This window comes from Orycteropus afer, unplaced genomic scaffold (assembly GCF_000298275.1).
Source record: "Orycteropus afer afer isolate SDZICR_OR568_19922 unplaced genomic scaffold, OryAfe1.0 scaffold00049, whole genome shotgun sequence".
In the NCBI taxonomy this organism is placed as follows: Eukaryota; Metazoa; Chordata; class Mammalia; order Tubulidentata; family Orycteropodidae; genus Orycteropus; species Orycteropus afer.
This window is the reverse complement of record NW_006921636.1, coordinates 13,016,286-13,038,608: the sequence shown is the minus strand read 5'-3', so window position 1 is coordinate 13,038,608 and position 22,323 is coordinate 13,016,286. Positions and strand designations below refer to the sequence as shown.

The 22,323-nt window shown below is 45.5% G+C and overlaps 1 protein-coding gene across 1 annotated transcript in view; it reads right to left on the bottom strand.

The window, feature by feature from the left end:
• Positions 1–22,002, bottom strand: part of JPH2 (junctophilin 2) — a 105,174-nt gene extending 83,172 nt beyond the window's left edge. Inside the window, exon 1 of the mRNA XM_007938414.2 lies at positions 21,624–22,002. Within this exon, the coding sequence (XP_007936605.1) occupies positions 21,624–22,002 (379 nt within the window). The remainder of the gene's footprint in view (positions 1–21,623) is intronic.
• Between the last annotated feature and the right edge of the window lie 321 nt (positions 22,003–22,323).

Sequence of the window (22,323 nt, the reverse complement as noted above, 5' to 3'; positions counted from 1 at the left end):
AAACTTCTGAGACTATGGCCCTAGTTACCCCTTGGGCCTGGAATTGAACTCACTCCCATGGCTTCCAGCCAAACAATAGACAGGCCTACAAGGTGAACAATTATACCAGGTAGGTACACTCCTTAGAACAATCAACCAAGGGAGATCAGAAGGGCAGTATTTGCACAGGAAGCTCGCTCAGAGGACAGGAATGAATAGGAAAGAAGTACATGGGAAAGGTAACCACAGGGAAGAAGTGGGTAGAGAGCTGTTACATTATCGGGATGGCCGTCAGTGTCATGAAACAAATGTGTATAAACTGCTGAACAGAAAATTAATTTTCTCTGTAAACTTTCACCCAAATCACAATAAAAATGTAAATAAATAAGTAAAACAATGGGGGAAAAAAAAAGAGTCCCTAAAACATTGCTCTCAAATTAAGTATGAAAGGAGCGCTGATGGTGCCTGAGACATTTGACAGCTAACTAGAAGGTTGGCGGTTCAATCTCACCAGCCACTCCATGGAAGGAAGATGGGGCAATCTATTTGCATAAAGATATACTTCCTCGGAAATGCAACAAGGAGTCGCTATGAGTCAGACTCAACTCGATAGCAATGAGTTTGTTTTTTTGAGAAGATAATGATAAAAGACTAGAAAAGAAAATTATAAAAATATAGACATTTTTTCACTCAGATTGCTTCACAAGTGTCTTCAGCTTCTCAGTCTGCTTTAAAGAAACCAAAGAAGATGGAAATGTTAGATGATGCATTATTAGAATGCAAAAATGTCAAGGAAAACTCCATTCAGTAAGCACTTAATATTTAAAAGATTAGTGAATGAAAAGAAAATATTGAATGGCTATACATATATATGATTAAAATTAAAATATAAGATATATGCATCTTTTTTATTGTTTCCCCTTTTCCACTGACTTACAACTGATATTGATGACATCAGATAAGAGTATTCTGTGTTTTTAACATCAGTCTGAAAAATATGCCATGACAGAGATGTCTGCCCATTTCAGAAGGGAAGACGCCAGATGGATCATCATGGAAAAGGCAATAAAAATAAGCAAATAACCATATAACATGAGCTTTATAACATGAAACTTTCCCGTAGCAAGGCCTGGATGAGTTCAGTGAGGAAGAAACTATTCTTTGTGTTCTTCCTCAGAGAAAGGACAGTTGTGGCCCAAGCCACTGGAAACCCTGCTCTCTGTGTATTCTTTCCATCTTCTTTTGATGTTTCCTGCATCATTTAATATTTTGCCCATAGAATCGTTCAATAATGCACTTGAGGCTTGAATTTTTTCTTCAGCTCTTTCAGCTTGAGAAATGCCAAGCATGTTCTTCCTTTTTGGTTTTCTAACTCTAGGTCTTTGCACATTTCATTATAATAATTGACTTTGTCTTCTCAAGCTGCTCTTTGAAATCTTCTGTTTGGCTCTTTTATCTTGTCATTTCTTCCATTTGCTTTAGCCACTGTACATTCAAGAGCAAGTTTCGGACTCTCTCCTGACATCCATTTGGTCTTTTCTCCCTTTCCTGCCTTTTCAATGACCTTTTGTTTTCTTCACGGATGATGTTCTTGATGTCATCCCACAGTTCTTCTGGTTTTCAGTCATTGGTGTTCAGTGCATCAAATCTGTTCTTCAGATGGTCTCTAAATTCAGGTGGGATATAATCAAGGTCATATTTTGGCTCTCTTGGACTTGTTTTAATTGTCTTCAACTTCAACTTGAACTTGGATATAAGCAGTTGATGGTTTGTTCCACATTCAGCTCCTGGCCTTTTTTTTAGCTATAGATATTGAATTTTTCCCTCACCTCTTTCCACAGATGTAGTTGATCTGATTCCTGTGTATTCCATCTAGTGAACTCCACGTGTATATATACACCATTTATGTTGTTGAAAAAAGGTATTTGCAATGAATCAGTCATTGGTCTTGCAAAATTCTGTCATATGATCTCTAGTGTCATTTCTGTCACCAAGGCCATATATTCCAACTACTGGTGATTCTTCTTTGTCTCCAACTTTTGCATTCCAGTCACCAGTAATAATCGGCATATCTTGATTGCATGTTAGGTTAATCTCAGACCGAAGAAGTTGGTAAAATCTTCAATTTCCTCATCTTTGGCTTTGGGGGTTGGTTCGTAAATGTGAATAATATTGGTATTAACTGGTCTTCTTAGTAGGTGTATGGGTATTATCCTATCACTGACAGCATCGTACTTCAGGATAGATCTTGAAACATTCTTTGTGATGATAAATGCCACACCATTCCTCTTTAATTTGTCATTCTGGCATAGTAGATCATATGATTGTCTAAATTCAGAGTGCCTAAAAACAGTCCATTTCAGCTTACTAATGCCTAGGATATCGATCTTTATGCATTCCATTTCATTTTTTATAACATCCAGTTTTCCTAGATTCATACTTTGTACATTCTGTATCCTGATTATTAATGGATGTTTGCAGGTGTTTCTTCCCATTTGGAGTCATGCCACATGAGCAAATGGAAGTCCAAAAGCTTTACTCATAACATCCATGTCTTTAAGGTTGACTCTACTTTGAGGAGGCAGCTCTTCTCCAGTCATCTGGAGTGCCTTCCAACCTGAGAAGGGCTCATCTTCTGGCAATATATTGGACAGTGTTTCAGGGCTATTCGTAAAGTTTTCCAGTACTACATCAGACAGTGTTTCACTGCTCTTCATAAGGTCTTCACTGCCCAGTGCTTTTAGAAGTGGATAGCCCCTTCCTTCTTCCAAGTCTGCTTTAGTCTGGAAGCTCCACTGAATCCTGTCCACCATGGGTGACTCTTTTGGGTACCTAGTACTGCTCTGACAAGTATATACCATAAATGGGATGGCTTGAAGAAACAGGAGTTTACTCTCTTACAGTTTGGAGGCTTTAAGTCCAAGTTAAAAGTGCCAGGCTCTAGGGGCTGGGTGAAAGCCCCTCAACCTTGGGCTTCAGCTCTACATCCTGCTCCCAGCCCACTGAAGCTGGAGATTTTTCTTCACTCAGACAGCTTCTGGCTGCTGAGGCTGACAAGCCCAAGGTTGACAAATAAAAAGGCACAGTCCCGGTGTTACCAAACCACATGGCAGGCCATTAATTCAAGTCTATTGAAAGTCCCAAGGTTGGCAGAGCATGCCAGGCTGCTGAACAATGACATGGCTACATGCAGGATTCAAGCATGCCATAAGCCAGAGACCATTCCCAAAGCTGCTTCTTATATACAGGAAGCAAACCACATACCCAAAGCAGCTACTCAGCTGCTCCAATAGATTCCACCATGGAGTTAATTACCAATCTCACCATGGAGAATAACTACATTCAGCTGCCCAGCCACTCAACCAGGCCCAGCCAAGGTGACACACAAACTTAACCACCACAGTGACCCTGCTGGTATTTGAAATACTGGTCGCATAGCCTCCAACCTCACAGCAACATGCAAGCCACCACAGTACAACAAACTAACAGATGAGTGATGGTCCTTGACCTGGTCTGTAGGAATTATCCTCATGTGTTTGGTGCATGTCATTCATTCCAGTCACAAGAAACCATCATGGGGACATGTAGCTTGTGGAGGAGTACAACATAACAGTACAACGTAATAGTCCATTGTGGGGGCTCTGCAAAAATGTGTTTCTCAAAACTTGTATTAATAATTTAATGAATGCCCTTTCCTCATTGGTAAATCTAATCTATCCAGCACAATTTAAAATTAAATTTCTCTTACAGAAAAAAACAAAAAAAACTTGTATTAATAGATTTTGTCATGGCAATAATAATAATAATAATAATACTGAAGTCAAGTAAGTTTAAGAAAATAAAAGTAAAGATTTCTTTATTGTAGGACTTGTCAGAGCCGTTAATGTGCTCTTTAGTACTGTGACTCTCCCAGAGGGGCCATTCTTCTATCAAAAGACCCATGTTTGCAGAACATCTGTCAGGAGTAGTCTTCCGTGGAACCCTCTTTGAGAAGGTGGCTTAAGGCTCTGCATCATTTTCACATCAGTTCAGCTTGGTGAGGTCGGAGGAGTGAGTACTATGCAGAAACTGTTGTTGCTGATTGCCCAATAGCAGTGCTGCCCTTCTTCCCTGACAGAGCCTCAATCTGTCCCAGTGTCCAGTCCTCTGTGTGATTCACAGAAGGATAACCTATCCCCAGCTCCCGGGGTAAATCCTGATTGCTCTGAGTCAAATTTTCAGGTCTGTCTACTTTGTCAGTGATTGGATTAGCCATGAGCATGAGATGAAATTTGGCATTGATACCTAAGGAAAAGTCTGCTGGGAGTTTGAGGGGTGGGCAGGAAAGAGTTTCTTTTACTTTGAAAGAGATACATGCAGAGAAATGTTATCTCTTCTGCTGCTGCTTGTTGTTGCCTCTGGAGGTGACTTCTGGAGCTGTGGCAGCCGTCTTGGGATCATGAAAAGAGCTAGCTGAGGACAATGCTGACCCACCAATGGCAGAGCAAAAAGACAGTGGGAACCTGGCCCTTTGTTGGAACCCTGATGCCATAGTGGTTAAACCATTTGGTTGCTAACCAGAAGGTCAGCAGTACAAGCCAACCAGCTGTTCCACAGGAGAAAGATGAGATAGTCTGCTTTCATAAAGATTTACAGCCTTGAAAACCCTATGGGGCAGTTCTACTCTGTCCTATAGGGTCAGACTCAGTTTGGTGGTAGTAGGTTTTTTAGTTTTTGGCTCCTTGTTGATGCTGCCAAACCTCTGAATCAACCAATCCTGGAACCTCTAAACCAAAACCAAACCAAACTCACTGCTGTTGAGTCGGATCCAACCCATAGAGACCCCCATAGATACCCCTCCTTGGGCTTCTGAGGCAGTATCACTGTGGAAGTAGATTGCCCAGTCTTCCTTTTGAGGAGTGACTGGTGGGTTTGAACCGCCAGCCTTCAGGTTAGCAGTCAAATGCTTTAGGCACTGTGCCACTGGAGCTCTGGATTCTTGTTTATGTGGGATAATAAATAACTTTATTGTTTAAGTTTGTGCTGTCCAGTACGGTAGTCACTAGCCACATGTGGTTACTGAGCACTGAGTTTCAAAGACTCAGTACAGAAAGGAATGTACAGTGAAACCTGTGAGAGCCGGAAGTTGATGGGACTGTGTTGTTTTATCCTTTGACAGGGTACAGTCTCAACCACTTTTCTATTGCTCATTTTAGTGGAAGATATTTTAGTTTTCCTTCTCTGACAGTTTTCCTCCTTACACAGGTTCTGGCTTTCACAGGTTTTACTATAAAATGGTTCACTAATAATTGCATATTGATCACATGTACAAATGATAATATTTTGGATAATGGATTAAATAACATATATTATTAAAATTTCATGTTTTTTTAAATATGATTACTAGACAATTTTTCTTTTATTATTTCTTATTTTAAAAGGCAAATGCTGCCTTTCTGATCGACTGTGGTTGATTGTCCTAAGGAGTGTGTACCTCCCTCGTATTACTGTTCATCTGATAGGGCTGTCTGTCATTTGGCTGAAAGTAGAGCCATGAGGATGAGGTCAGTTCCAGGCTTGAAGTATAACTAAGGGCCACAGTCTTAGGGTTGCGCCAGCCTCTGTGAGACTAGTAAGCCTGGTCTTTTTTTTATGATTTTGAGCTTTGCTCCACTTTTCTTTTCCCCACTGCATCTGGGACCTCCAACTGTGATCCCTTTCAGAGCAGTCAGCAGTGGTGGCCGGGCACCATCTAGTTCTGGTCTCAAGGTCGTGGAAGCTGGGGTTCATGTGCTCCATTAGTCCTTTGGACTAATTGTTTCCTTGCATCTCTGATTTTCTTCACTCTTCTTGGCTCCGGATGGGGAGAAGCTAATAGTTGCACCTCAGATGGCTGCTCACATTTTAAGACCCCAGTTGCCAGAAAAATATTAATGACCTATGTGGCTTACATCATGTATCTGCTGGGAAGTGTTGGCTTAACTCATTTCGAACTAGAGTTTCCTGTTGCCTTCAGACGAGAAAGAGCCTCAAGGATATGGGTATCATCATTCTAACAGGAAAATGGAAATTAGGAATCCCAACATCTTGCTCAGGATCACACAACAAGCTGTGGCAGTTATTGGCAGTCAAAGCCAAGTGTTCTAACTGATGTCTTTCCCTCTAAAATTATGAGAACACCCCTTATGAGTTAAAGTTCAGAAGTCCTCATCCAAACTTCAGTTCTGAAGAGTTGAAGAAAGCACGGCCATTTCAGGAACCCGAGGGATGATGTCTAGGAGATCCAGAGATCACTTTGAGACAGAGAAGACTCGTGGTGCAGCTTTGCCTCCAAACACAGATTAGACCTGAGAATCCCAATGCATCTGGCAAGTGACACGTTCCTGTTTCTAGGAAACTGTCTGGGGTTGGAAAGGCAGAGTCCCTGGGGGACTAGACAGCGATGAAGAGAAAGGAACCAAGACCAGATCCTCTCCACGGGTCCCCACTGCCTGTGGAGGCACTTCACCTGATGGTCTGGTTCCGTCATGATCTGGTTCCAGCTCACCTTCCTAGCCTTGTCTTCCTAAATCTTCCAAATCCCAATTTCAGAGCTGCCTCCTTTGGGAAACCTCCTTCTCCCACTGCAGCGTCTCATTGCCTAAGCCATTTGTCACTTCCTTCCTCCTATGGCAGCTGTCTTTTCTATAACTTGTCAGTATTGTCTAACAGCCATCCCTGATCCTTCCCCAAGTCCTCTCCACAGATTTTAGCCCAAGATTTTGGGGGCAGGACCATAAAAATGTCATCAACAGGAAGTCTCTGATCAGGCCAGGTTCCCTGTTTTAAACTTATAAAATTTTCCATTTTCCCTTCACATTATTTATCACACTTTGTGATTAAATAACTATTGGTTGTATGCCAGTGTCCGCTTCTAGAATGCATGCTCCCGAGGGCAGGGACCAAGTCTGTTTCACTCACCCCAGCGTTCCCTATGCTCCGTGCAATAACTGGCACGTTGAAGCATTCAACAGAATGAATGCACGTGGCCTTGAACAATCCTCTCAGTCTATCTCCTCTCAGTAAAGTGAGCATAACAATTTTACTTTGCAGGTTGTTGCATGTATTACAAGGGGCATCTAGCAAAGATCTCAGGCTCTCAAAAAATGTTGGCTTCTTTCCCTTCAGGGGAAAAGTGGTAGGGTGATCAACCATGATGGGTAGATCTATGTGTCAGTTTGACTAGTGGTGAAAGCGCTTGGCTGGTAACCAAAAGGTCAGTGATTCAAACCCACGAGCCTGTCTGTGGGAGAAAGATGTGGCAGTCTGTGAAAATGTATAGCCTAGGAAGCCCAAGGGGGCAGTTCTACTCTGTCCTACAGGGTCACTGTGAATTTGAGATTGACTCAATGGCAATGGGTTTATGTAATCAAACACTAGCCTAGGTGTTGCTGTGAAGGTAGTTTAACATCTTGACATCTACTATCAACTGACTAAGTAAAGGAAATTACCCCCCTTGATGATGTGGGTAGACTTCATCCAATCAGTTGGAGTGAAAACTGAGGTTTCCCAGAGAAGGAATCCTGCTTCAAGACTGACTCATAAACTTCTGCCAAGTTTCCAGCCTGCCCTTCAGAACCTTTGTTGGTACGAACGGGTACATGTGCTCAGCTGCTAACCAGAAGGTTAGAGGTTCGAGTCCATCCAGAGATACGTGGGAAGAAAGGCCTGGAGATCTACTTCCAAAAAAATCAGCCTTTGAAAACCCTGTGGAGCATTCTGACACACATGTGCTCTCCATGAGTCAGAATCAACTGAATGGCAACTGGTTAGTGTTTCGCTGCGTGGTCTTATGTTAACTTAACAGCCGTTTTGGATGAGCGTTTAGATTGCACTACATTTTTCCTGTAACAATCCCAAGGCCTTGCTCTCTGGCTCGCCTGCAAGGCTGGCATCGAAGTCCCTTCCCAAGGCCCCCAAATGCTGCTGCCCATCAAAGCTCCCCTGTCTCTGGTTTCCCGGGATCATGAAGAGGCGACTCAGGGCGGAGGAGCTGGTGGCATTTGTGACCAGCTCCTGGGAGCAGGGTCTGGTTACAGTGGGTGTGTGACAAGTCCCCTTAGTCTGCAGGGCACTGCCACCTCTACATCCAGCCAGCCGCTGCCCCAGGGCTTGCACAAGCAATAGAGGATTAACCAGGAACATCACCTGGGTGCTGACAGCCCTGGGTGAAAGGCCCTTTGCCAGGCCCTGTGTCAACTCAGCAACCCAAGTGTTGCCAGTATTGCTAATGGCTTTGGAAAGCAGAAGCAGTTGGGAGTGGGGGAGGCAAAAGGAATCCCGGGGGGAGGGTCTGGGTTCAGAGGGAGACCTACCGCTGGTCACTGAGGTAGCCCTGTCTGTGCTCAGGCCTGCCTACAACCCTCATGCCCATGTGGCATGCGCAGTGGACATCTCTCAGCTACGGTGTCCAACAAGGAGCTCCCAACCTTCCCTCCTCAAACCCTTGTCCCATCTCAGTTACTGGCAAGGGCACCCTTCCGTGGCTCACACCCAAAACCTCAGAACCATCCTTGACTCCTTGCTTTCTCTCACTGCCCCATCTAATGTTTCTGCAAAACTTGTCACTCTGCCTTCAGAATAGATCCAGGATCCGACCACTTCTCATCATCTCTGCAGCTACAAAATTGCGGTCCAAGCTACCATCTTATCTCTTCCATGTATTATTGCAGTGAACTCACTCCTTGGTCTCCCCACATCCCTGGATAGCCACCCCCACCCCCACCCTGCCAATAGTCTTTTCTCAATACAGTAGCCAAAGGAATTTCATTAAATGGAAGCCAATCATATGTCATTTCCATGTTCTCCATTTTTCTTTGAGTAAAAGTGGAATCCTTAAAACAGCCCATGAGGCCTGGCATGACCCTGGGCTTTTGGGCTGGAGCACTAGGTAGATGATGTTGCATCTGTCTCAGTACAGCCCATCTGGGCACATAGTGCCATGTGGATGTTACACTGGATCATTTCCCAGTGGGGATATTAAAATCCACCTCAAAATGTGGTTGAGACAATAAGATGAGATAGGATATCTATACGAGGCATTCACCATAATGTTAAGTGATCACTTTGTTAAGATGGCATCCATAAAGATGATTCAAATTTAATTCAATATAAAAGTAAAAACATCACACAGGCCAAGCAGAGCCCTCTGTCTCATTGTGCAGAACCTACTCTATCATCCATAGCAAAAATGTTTGAACACCTCCAGGCACGGGGCGCTCACTGCTGGTCTTGAGAGGGGATTCTGGAGTTCCTACTGCCCTGGGATGGTTCTGTAGGTTGTGCCAGGCACAGGTCTGGGTGACTCTGCCCTCATCAGCAACACCTAAGCAAAGAGTAGAAGTTATGCAGGAGTGAGTGGGGTCCTGGATGCTTCATTAATCACTAATCTTGATCTCCCATCTAACTTACGAGTCTTGGGAGGAGGGGTAAGAGGATGGCTTTCTGGTTGATGGAAGGAAGCAACCCGTCCCCCCAAGTTCACCCTCAACCAGGCCCTTAGAAAATGAGACTCAACATTCTTCCTAAGGGTGTGGAGGTCAAGGCTTGGCCCAGGGAACAGCTGCTGAGGCACAGAATTAGCAGGGCCTGGAAACAAGCAAGTTCCATGAATCCCCAGGGCTTGGCCTTGGATGGAGCATGTCTGCAGAGATGTGGCCAGTCGGACACAGGGCCCACAGAAAGCAAAGCAGCAGATAGGAAAGACTGATGATGTCTCCTTTCCTGACTTGTTGAGGGTCTGCTCTACACCCCTGGGATCCCCAGAAAATACCAAGAAGCCACCCTGACAGCTCCTCAGCTAGCTGTCACACTGGCCCCTGGCTGTGAACTGGGCCCTGGAAGTTTCAAGATGAGGTTAAATTATGCTGATTCTATGTTGGAAATGGACTCATGCCTGGCCCAGTTTCCATCTACCCTGGCAGAACTTGAGGCAGAACTAAGCGGATCAAAGTCTTAGCTTAGTAGCTATTCCAAAGTCAGAAGTTAGTTTTTGTGTTGAAATGTGCTCCCAAAGACAGGGACAGCTGTTTCAGGCCATCCTGAATTAATTCACCCTTTGGCATGTGAAGGAAATAAAGGCAGAAGATTGTGTATTCAGACACTTTCTATGTGTCATGCATTATCTTAAGTGCTTTATAGGTAGTCCCTGACTTAAAAGGTATTCGAGTTACAACAATCTGCACTTAAGACTGTCGGTGTATCTGCAGGGCATAACATACTACACACAAAACATTGTTCCACCTCCTACTTAGGTGAGTAGCGACTGGGATCTTAAAAGCTTGCAAGCAGCCATCTAGATGCAACAATGGGTCTCTCCTCGTCCAGAGCAAAGAAGAATGAAGAAAACGAAAGATTCATGGAAACAATTAGTCCTAGCAACTGGTACACCATGCAATCTGCAGCTTATATGACTGTGAGACCAGAAGAACTAGATGGTGCCCAGCTACCACTGTCAACCACTCGGAGGGGAATCCATGTAGGAGATCCTGGATAGAGAGGGAGAACAATGTGGAACAAAACTCAAAATCATTTTGGGGGAAAAAGGGGGGGGGACCAGGTTTGCTGGTCTGATAGACCCTGGTGGAACCACTGAGACTATATATGGCCCCTAGCTGCCCTTCAGGTCTGGAATTGAACCCACACCTGTGGCTTCCAGCCAAACAAACGACAGGCATATGAGTTGAACATTTACCTGAGGTAGATACACTCCTTGGAGAAAACAATCACGGGAGAAAGAAGGGCTGCTTATGCACAGGGAGACAGCTCAGGGGGCAGGAGTGCATGGAGGGATGGACACAGGAAAGAGATAACTATTGGGAGGAAGTGGGAGGGGAGCTATTGCATTGGGGTAAATTGTAGTCAATGTCATGAGACAAAGTGTATGTGAACTGCTGTATGGAAAGCGAATTTGCTCTGTAAATTTTCACCCAAATCACAATTAAAAAAAAAAAAAAAACCACAAGACTGTCAGTGTATCTGGAACATTGCATCTTCTTGGGAGGAAGTTAAGGGAAAATGCATGCAGGAGATATGATGGAAGATATTGGTGGAAAAACCATCCATGTGCCAAGAAAGCTGAATTTAGAGCTTGATATCACCAATGTGGAACAGCCCATAGATCACAAAGAAAGGGAATTGACAGATCAGGACTTAAATTCTGAAGAGGAAAGAAGTGCTGAAGAAGAAAGAAAGAATGAGGAAGAGGATGGAGAGAAGTTGTCAAAAAATTGTGCAGTGAAAGGATTCAGTGGAGTTTTCTAAACTAAATCAGTGGCTTCCAAACCCACTGCTGTTGAGTCAATTCCAACTCATAAAGACCCTGTTGGACAGAGTAGAACTGCCCCATGGGGTTTACAAGGCTGTAAATCTTTATGGAAGCAGACTGCCTCACCTTTCTCCCACAGAGTGGCTGGTATTGAACATTTAACTTTTGGTTAGCTGCTGAATGCTTTAACCACTGTGTCACCAGAGCTCCATAATCATTGGCTTCAGTTCCTTGAAAACATGGACCCAAACGCAAATGGCTTTCCTCAAGTCAATGGGCATATTCAGGAAGTAGTTACCAGAGATGTTACCACGAAATATATGAAGAAATAAAAAAAGGAAGCATACAGACAGTTCTCACTAATTTTCCACCTAGAAGCGCATCCCTGTTCCAGGGGTAATGCCGATGATCCAGAGCTTTCCACAAATGGATTTATTACTGCAACTGACAAAATGCCAACATCATCCAACTCTTCTTCACAATTAAATTCTTATGATTTGTGTATTTTTTATGTATGTATGTGTGTATTAAAATATATCTGTAAATGCATATGTAATGTCTCCAACCCCTAAAGACAAAGTAAAGATCAGATTTATAAAGATAGTGAAAATTAAAGGCATTAATAATGTAAATGACAAATAATAATAATAATAATGAGGTATTCGACTTTCATCAGAATTGACTTACCAGGGAGTCATTGGAACGGAACTTTGTCATAAGTCGGGGACATGTATTATCTCATTTCATTGTTTCACTCATATTTTGATGTAGATTTTAACATCCGCAATGGACAAAAGAAAGTGGAGGCTCAGAGAAGTTACCCAGGATGCCACGTTCACATGGCTAAGATGTGGCACAACTGGAATTTGAACCAAGATCCGACTACTCCAGCCTTCACATTTTTAAGCATCATGTGTCTCCCTTTAGTAATATCAGATTATCTTAAGACTGCTACACTTGATTTTAATAGCAATCAAGAAAGTTAACATTAAAAGACATTCCTTTGAAATCTGCAAAAAATCAAACAAATCAAAATGAAACACACACGACACACACACGACACACACACTAATAAATTAATTTAGCAAGGACAAAGGATTCAAAGCCGATACACAAAAATAATTCTATAAACTAGTAATGAACAACTGAAAAATGAAATTTAACGTGCCATTTATAATAGACTAAAAAATCAAATACCTAGGGATAAAATTAACACAAGTGCAAGACGCTGAAAACGCCAGAACATTGCTGAGTGAAATTAAAGAATTAAATAGGGTGATAGACCATGTTCATGGATTGGAAGAATCACTGCAGGTAAGATGTCCATTTCCCACAAGCTGATCTATAGATCTAATGCAATCCCAATCAAAATCCTAGCAGGCTTTTTTGTGGAAATCGACAAGCTGGTATATTATAATGTATATGAAAATGGAAGTGACCCAGAATAACCAAAACAACCTTGAATAAGAACAAAGTTAGAGGATTTACTCTAATTTCCATTTTTACTATAAGCTACAATCACCAAGGCAGTGTGATATTGGCATAAAGACAGAACAATAGATCAATGGAAAAGATATTCCTGTGGGGAGCAAATAAATAACGGAAGCTCAGTTCCTTCACACTTTCTCTGCAGGGGCACCATTCCCAGGCCCAGATCCCATGGCACCAGGAACAGCTCAGGCCTCTGTCCTGGCCAGTTCACGTTCAGGTCCAATGGGTAAAATGAACTCAAGTCATCAGCTTTGGGCAGGAGGAAGAAAACAATCTGGAGTGCAGAAAGTAATAACTGCATGTCAGGAGTCCCTCGGTGATGAAGATGGTTCAGCACTTGACTACTGGCTAAAAAGCTGGCAGTTCAAACCCGGAGGCACCTCAGAAGACAGGCCTCGTGATCTTCTGCCAAAGAGGTCACACAGCCTTGAAAACCCCATGGGACAGTTGTACTCTGCACACATGGGGTTGCTGTGAGTTGGAACCAACTGGACAGTAACTAACCACCACCAAACCAAGCCCCATGTGCTTTACAAAAATCAGGTTGTCATGAAATTCTCTCAGCAAAATGGAATTAAAAAGAAAGTAGTAATCACTGCATATAGGAAAGGACATGTTGTTTCGTGTTTTTGTAGTTGTGTTGTATTTAGGATTACAGTGTGAAGTGTGTACCTTACCGTGGGTAGCAATCAAAGTTTGAAAGCCGCTAGTGTAGTAGATAAACAGTCCCCATCAAGTCAGTTCTGACTCAGTGACCCCATGTGTATCGAAGTAAAACTGTGCTCCTTAGGGCTTCCAATGGCTGATTTTTCACAAATAGATCACCAGGCCTTTCTTCCGAGCTGCATCTGGTGGGCCTGAACCTCTAACCTTTCAGTTAGCAGCTGGGTGCATTAACCATTGGTACCACCCAGAGATTCCTAGTGTGGTAGGTAAGAGGGTCATTAAGAAGCCTCAGTAATATAATGCATGTAAGAGTCTTAGCACAGAACCAGGGACTCTAGAAAGAATAAATGGTAGATGTGGTGGTTACTGTTATCAGGGCAGTTTCATGGCCATTTGACTTGTGCCATTCGACCTTCTAAGGGTTCCACTCTTAGAAAGGGCCTTGTTGGCTTAATGCTCCGCGGTTGCCCCATTCAAATTCCCGCTTTCTGAACAAGGGGTCCCTGCATCTTCATTTTGCATTGGACCCCATAAGTAATGTAGGCAGTCCTGACTATTGTATATAGTTGTTCATCACTTATTAAAATACTTATGTAAAAAAGCCCACTGCCATTGAGTCGATGCTGATTCATAGCGACCCCCATCGGGTTTCCAAGCCTGTAAATCTTGACAGAAGTAGAATGCCTCATCTTCCTCCCATGGAGTGGCTTGTGGGTTCAATGTGCCTTTTGGTTAGCAGCCCAATGCCTTAACCACAGTGCCACCTGAGCGCCTTATATATAATATGAAATATTTATTTGCATTTATTATTATCAAAGGGAGCTCTGGTGGCATAGTACCTAAGACATTTGACTGCTAACCAGAAGGCTGGTAGTTCAAACCCACCAGCCATTCCTCGGAAGGAAGATTGGGCAGTCTACTTCTGTAGTGATTAAAAACACACTGCCATTGAGTCAGATCTGACTCATAACGACCCCTCCCTGGGTTTCCAAGGCAGTATTTCTACGGAAGTAGATTGCCCAGACTTCCTTGCAAGGAGTGGCTGATGGATTTGAACCGCCAGCCTTCTGGTTAGCAGTCAAGTGCTTTAGGCACTATGCTACCAGAACTCCTAAATGGCTAAGTACTTGACTATTAACCGAAAGGTCGGTAGTTCAAATCCACCCAGAGGCACCTTGGAAGCATACCCTGGTGATGTGCTTTGGAAGTGGGTGGTTGGGAGTTGCCAAGGAGTCGATTTTGTCTCATGGCGGCCCCGTGTGACTGTAAAAACTGCCGCATAGGGTTTTCCAGACTCTAATCTTTATGCAAGCAGGTCGGAGTGTCTTTCTCCTACAGAGCTGCTGGGTATTTTCAAACTGCCAGCCTTTCAGTTAGCAGCCAAGCGCTTGGAAATGCTGCAGAACACACCTCGACTCTGAAACCTATGGTATCTCCGGGAGTTGGCATTGACCGCAAAGCAACCGTTGTTTGTTTTGGGGCCAAGGCACCAGCCTCAGGTGAAGACCCCAGAAAGCAAAAGATCACTAGCAAAAGCCCTTCTGGTGCTGGAGTCTCTGAGACTCTGGGGTGGGGACAGCCGGGCAGCCACGTAGCCCATTAGGACTTAAGGGCCAGGCCTGTTGGACCTTTAAGTCAGCAGCTATTTTTAGCTTTGCTATATATGGCCAGGGAGGAATGTGGGCTATAGGAGGGGGAGGGGATGCTCAGAGGCTTCCAACAAGGCCTAGGAGGCCAGACTCCTGGGCCTCCCTCACCCACCCTTGCCACAGGAGCCTTGGAGAACTTAACAACCCACCAAAGCAACAGGCATGAAAGAGAAACTGAAAAACCCACTGCCGTCAAGTCCAGTCCATTCCTACTCATTGCAACCCTATTGGACAGAATAGAACTACACCATAGGGTTTCCAAGGCTATAAATCTTTATGGAAGGAGACTGTCACATTTTTCTCCTGCAGAGCGGCTCGTGGGTTTGAACTGCTGACCTTTAGGTTAGCAGCCTGTGTTTAACCATTGCACCACCAGGGTTCCTTCCACGGAGGAGAGGCTGGGCTTTATGGAGGTAGGAGTGGCAGGAGTTTGAGGAAGGTGTCAGGGCATGGCACTTTACAACATTGATTTTTTTTTTTTAACTCTTTGACCATGACCCTCAGCAAGAAGTACATTTTACATCTTCATACACATGCACACAATATATAAAAACATATTTCTCCCCACATAAATTCCTAATAAATGTTTCAGGAAGCAATACTTTATCTTATTTTCTGTGAAGCACTCTGATATTTTTTATTCTATTTACTCAGTTTAAAAAAAAAAAAAAAGCTCATAACCCACTAAATCAATTTCACCAACCACCTGCTGATGGATTGTTGTTGTTGTTGTTGTTGTTTGCCGTCGAGTCGGCCCCGACTCATAGCGACCCCTCCTTGGGTTTCCGAGGCAGTACCACTATGGAAGTAGGATTGCCCAACCTTCCTTCCGAGGAGTGGCTGGTGGGTTTGAACCGCCAGCCTTCTGGTTAGCAGTCAAGTGCCTTAGGCACTATGCTACCAGAGCTCCTTGGATTAGCACCTCCAATTTGGAAAATGGATGTTTCTTTGGTTCCTAGTGGCCAGCCCCCTGCCAGGAAAGGTGGGCAGTAGAGACAATGAGACATGATTGCCCCTTTGATCAAAGCTTCTCAAGACTGGGGATAAGGCTTACTGCTTTGCTAGAGACTGGTGAAACCCGGAGACTATGGCCCCTACTCACCCTTTGGGCCTGGAGTTGAACTCACTCTTGTGGCTTAACTTTCAGCTAGAATAGAAAAGCCTTAGGAGGTGGACAATTACACCAATTCTAAGGTGCTCCTCAGAACAATCAACTGTGGGAGATCAGAGGGCAGTATCTGCACAGGGAGACAGCTCAGAGGGCAGGAATGCATAGGAAAGGAGGACACAGGGAAAAGGTAACCACAGAGAGGAAGTGGGAAGAGAGCTAGTACATTGTGGGGACTGTAATCGATGCCACTGAACAAAATGTGTATGAACTGTAGAATGGAAAATGCATTTGCTCTGTAAACTTTCACCCAAATCACACACACACACAAAATAAAGATTGGGGATAAGATGAACTTTTCAGCTTTATCCTCCAACTAGGTGGCAAGTGTGGGGCCTCCTGGCTTTTGTGTGTTGTATCCTCTCTCCCTGGGGCTCCTCCTCCACCTTCCCAGCTGGCTCACTCTCGTCACTTAGTCCAGGAAGCCCACTGCATGCCTGAGGGCTCCTGAGCTCCCACTCTTGCTTCCTTAGGCCATGTGCTTCCACTACCTGGCATCTGCACATAACAATAAACAAAACCAAATCCATTGCCATAGACTTGATTCCACTTCATGGCAACCCTATGAGACAGAGTAGAATGCACTGCAAATCTTTACAGAAGCAGACTGCCGTGTCTTTCTCCCAAGGAGCAGCTGGTGTGTTTGAACCTCTGACCTTCTGGTTAGCAGTCAAATGCCTTCACCACTATGCACCAGGACTCCTGAGCACCTGTACCCTATAATATAATTCTGTTTTATTCTCTATGAAGGTAGGGCCTTTTCCATTCTGTTCATTTCTATACATCCCAGAGTAGTGCAGTTTTGGCTATGTAATTGTTACTCAATACATCTCTTGAGTAAATTAATAGTAATAAGAACTCACTGCCGTTGAGTCAGATCTGACTCATAGTGACCCCTCCTTGGGTTTTGGAGGTGGTATCTCTATGGAAGTATATTGCCCAGTCTTCCAAGGGGTGATTTGAACCTCTAGCCTTCTGGTTGGTAGTCAAATGCCTTAGGCACTATGCCACCAGAGCTCCCAATAGTAATAATAGCAACTACTATTTATTGAGTTATCTCTGGAAAAACCTTAGGAGAGATTGGTACAGATCTATTTTATGGATGAGGAACCTAAGGCCCAAAGAGGTTCAATAACGTGTGCAAAGTTGCTTGGAGCAGGAGGAAGAGTAGGGCCAGTGTAATGATCCAGGGTGGCTGGACTCTCAGCCTTCCTAATCACAGGATCCTACTTGTCCACATTTCCTTCCATGCTACCCAGGATGGGGCAAAGGGCAGGTCCTTAACAAACCCTTGGGAGACTGATGACAGGATGATTAAAGAGATTTTCCGAAGCAGGAGCTGCGTCTAATTTTGGAGCGTGGCACCTCATGTGTGGCCAGGGAAAGAGGACCTGTGAGGCATCCAAGCTCCCTGGATGTGGGGCCATCTCATTCGGAAGAAGAGTCTGGCTTCTGACAAGCCAGAGGACAGGTCTTCCCTGCCTGAAAGGCTCCGGCCACACCTAGGAAAAGGCCACACCCTCTGACCCGTGGCCAGGACTCCAACCTCATCTCCTGCACACTCCCCTCACTCACTCTGTCCCTGCTACGCAGCCTCTTGCTGTTCCTAAAACACACCTGTCATAGATTGAATTGTGTCCCCAACAAAATGTGTGCCAACTTGGCTGGGCCATGATTCCCAGTATTACGTGGTTGTCCGTTTTGTGATCTGATGTAATTATTCTCCATTTTATGATGTGTTGTAAATCCTGACCTCTATGTGTTCATAATCCAAGAATAGGTTATATTAGTGAGGATTAGGTTATTTTTTTTATATTAATGAGGCAGGATTAGGGTGGGATGCAACACCCTACTCAAGTCACAGCCCTGATCTGATGATGTTAAGGGGAGTTTCCCTGGGATGTGGCCTGCACCACCTTTTTATCTTACAGGAGATAAAGGAAGAGAGAAGCCAGCAGAGAAGGAGGGACCTCAGAACCACCAAGAAAGAAGAGCCAGGAGTGGAGCATGTCCTTTGGACCCAGGGTCCCTGCGCTGAGAACCTCCTAGACTTGGGAAGATTGTTGCCAAGACACATGGAGATCTCCAAGGAACACCAGGCCATAGATGTTGAAGGGAGGAGAAAAGGACTTTCCTCTAGAGCTGACAGAGAGGAAGCCTTCCCCTACAGGCAGCACCCTGCATTCAGACTGCTAGCCTCCAAAACTGTGAGAGAATAAACTTCTGTTTGCTCAAGTCTTCCATTGTGGTATTTCAGTTATGTTGTTGTTGTTGTTGTTGTTTGCCGTTGAGTCGGCCCTGACTCATAGCGACCCCTCCTTGGGTTTCCGAGGCAGTATCACTACGGAAGTAGATTGCCCAACCTTCCTTCCGAGGAGTGGCTGGTGGGTTTGAACCGCCAGCCTTCTGGTGAGCAGTCAAGTGCCTTAGGCACTATGCTACCAGAGCTCCTATTTCAGTTATAGCAGCAGTAAATAACTAAGACAGTGCCGACCCCACTCCTGCCTTGGGCCTTTTCCTCTGCCTGGAAGCCCCTTCTCTCTGTTCCTCCCCATCCTGCTTCTCAGACCACCCCACCTAAAACACCACCCCTCACTCTCTGTTACTTGTTTTGTAGCACTAGCAGCTTCTGGAAGGTTCATATGTGTTTGTTTTCCTGTTGATTCCTGTCTTCCCAACTCCACAGGAAGCTCCTTGGGGACCTTGTCTTTTTTACTGCCCTGGCCCCTAGGACTCGCTATAGAACAGTGGCCAGCACATAGTGGGTGCTCTGCAAATACTGGTTGCATGAGTGAATGAATAGGTTTTCTTCCTTTTAGACATATTGGGAGGTCAGCCACTAGCTTCCCATGCTCACCTTGTCCCAGACATGTGTGTCCCTGTGACTCCTATCCAGGCCTCCAACATACACACACACACACACACACACACACACTCCTTGATTTGGACAGCGGAAGGAAGGAAGAGACCTAACCTTCAGCCTGCCATGTACCACTTAGCATCAGTAACAAGCCTCATAAGCACTCAAGGGTTATCTCTATGTTGTAGCCGGGAAACTGAGGCTTGGTCTCTGTTGCATCTCCAGTGCCTAGCGCAGTTCTAACACATATCTGCTAAGTTGAATTGCACTGAATTGGAGAGATTCAGAGGAGTTCTGGTGGTGCAACAGTTAAGTGCTTGGTTGCTAATTGAAAGGTCAGCATTTCAAACCCAACAGCTGCGCCATGGGAGAAAGATGTGGCAGTCTGCTTCCATAAAGATTACCCATTGCCATGGGGTCAATTCTGACTCATAGGGACCTTATAGCACAGAGTACCCTATAGGGTCCCTATGAGTCAGAAATGACTCCATGGCCATGGGGTTTTTTGAAGAGGTTCAGCAAAGGGCTCAAGGTCACTGGCCTAGGGAATGGTGGAGCCAGAATTTGTCTTCAGTGCTTTTGTACTGCATGGTGTAGCCATCACGGACACCCATGGAGACTCTAGGAACATAACCTCAGTGACATCCAGGCATACTCGAGGATGGGCCTTCTCCCACACACCCACCAACTGGCAACCCAGACTCACACCCGTCCTGCACTGGAGGGGCCACAGCTTGAGCACACCCTCCACCCCGGGCTGCCTAATGCCCCTGCTGCCGCCACCCCACCCCACCCAGCCCACTCCTAGACTGCCCACTTCCTGCCTTCTCATAAAGAGAGAAGGCTAGTGACAAATACACTACAAATGCTTTTGGATGCCAACTGAGATCTTTTTTTAATTAGCCCCAGCTTTGTCTGTGTCCGCTTCTCTTTGCATTCTCATTGCTCATTAGGAAGACTGCAGGATTCTTCTGAGCTGGAAGGGACATTAGTGACCACTTGAAGTGGGCCAGCAAACTTTTTGTGGGAGAGGCCAGATAATAAATATTTTAAGCTTTGAGGGCCAACAGGGAAAATCAAGGATATCATGTCAATATTTGCATGTGTGACAAAACATTGTTCTCCCTTTGACTTCTTTTTTCAATCATTAGAAATGTAAACACCACTCATAGCTTGCAGATTGCAAAAACAGACGGCAGGCTGGATTTAGCCTGGTGTTTAGAGTTTGCTAGCCCCTGACTTAAATCGGGTTGTTTTAAACTTGAACGTGCATAGAATTCACCTGTCAAGCTTGTTGAAAGATTCCTGGCCCACCCCTCTCCTGGTTCAGTGGGTCTGGGTTGGGGCCTTGAATTTGCATTTCGAACAGGTGAACAGGTGATGCTGGTGCTGCCTGTCTACCAACCCCGTTTTGAGTCATGTTCAAAGCCCCCCATCCTATGGATGAGGAAGTTGAGGCCCACATAAGTGATATGTCCAAAGTTACAGCCTGTGAACAAAGTAATGATATCCACTCTGCCACAGAGCTGTCATAGCAAAGGGCCTGCTTCCTTAACCCACCGGGCAGACTCATGCCTCTGAGTCTTTGTACACACTCCTCTCTCCCCCTCAACTCTCCCCCACTCCCACTCTAACAAATGCAATTGCCCACCGAGATCCAGCTCAGATGTCACCTCCTGTAACACGTTCCCTGACTCTTCAAATCCACCTGCTCCTTTTTCAAGGATCGCCCAGCACTGTGCACGTACTTGAATATAACCGTTTCTCTCCATGCTATGTGTGAAGCCAGGGAATGGATCTTATTCCTTTTTATAGCTAACCCTTCGTACCAAAGAAACCAACCAATCCACTACCATAGAGTCGATTCTGACTCATAGGGACCCTATAAGACACAGAAGAACTGCCCTATAGGGTTTCCAAGCCTGAAATCTTTACAGAAACAGATTGCCACATCTCCTGCAGAGCGGCTGGTGGGTTCAAACCGCTGACCTTTTTGGTTAGCAGCCAAGTGCTTCAATCACTGGGCCACCAGGGCTCTTTGGCCTGTGTACAATGCCTGGCACATAGGGGATGCTCCATAAGTGTGCACTGAATGAAAGGGAGGAAGGAAGAAGGGAGAGAGGGGGAGGAAGGAGGGAAGAAATGAGGGCCAGGAGGACGGATGAATGAATGAAAACTCTTTGTGATCTATTGCTTGAAAAAACTTCGCATGGCAAAGTTGAGACTTGACCCGAATTCTAGCGCAAGCTTGAGTGTATTCCGTGGCTGGTTGTGTGCTCTGCCTGTGAGCAGTGCCACTTACGTTGTACCGAGTGTGTTTTCTAGGCCAGCCTTTGTGCTAAGCACTCCTGAGATCCTCGCTAACCTCTTGTTGGCCCACCTTTGCTAACAAGACAGTGAGTGCTTAGAGGAGCAAAGCAGCCAGTCCCCCTGCTTCTGTGCCACCCTGCCTCTCCCCTTCCGGCCCTCCATCAGGGCCCTCACCCATTGCCCATCCCAGTTCTGCAGTCCCCATGCTGGGCTCACCTCCATCAGCGTAGGTCTCTGTGCCGTAGCCATCCTGCAGGCCACTGTTCCAGGTGCCTTCATACTTGGCACCGCTGCTGGTGCTCTGCCGAGTGCCGTAGCGTCCCTTGAAGCCGTGTGTCCACTCGCCCTTGTAGAGCCAGCGCCCCTTGGTCTCTATGCCCAGCCCGTGTCGCTTGCCCTGGCTCCAGTACCCCTCAAAGGTGTTCCCGCTGGGCCAGGTGTAGACGCCTGCCACCTCAAAGCCAAAGTTCCAGGAGCCTGAGTACTCGCCCTGGCCCTTGGGGCCCGTGCACAGCCCATGCCCGTGGGCCTTACCCCCCTCCCAGCCCCCACAATACGCCCCACCATCGTCAAAGTCAAAGCGGCCCCCGCTCATCTCATCATAGCCCCCAATCACCTCCCGATCCTCCAGCTTGGGTGGCGAGGGTGGCTGGGGTGCCAGCGACACTCTCCAGGTGTGCTTGGGGCTGGGCCCCCAAACTCACCACCGTGCCCTAGGAGGGGGACAGCGAGCCACCAGCAGAGGCTGAGAGAACCCAGGAGCCAAGTCAGCACTGGGCCAGCTGGTCAGTGCCATGCCTGAGAGCCCCCCCCAATGAGCCAGAGGCAAGCGGCCAGCTGGGAAGGAAGCAGGAAGGAAAGATTCAAAATCCCCCAAGCGTCCCAAGTCAGGCTTCCGTGGAGTGAAAGGAAAAAC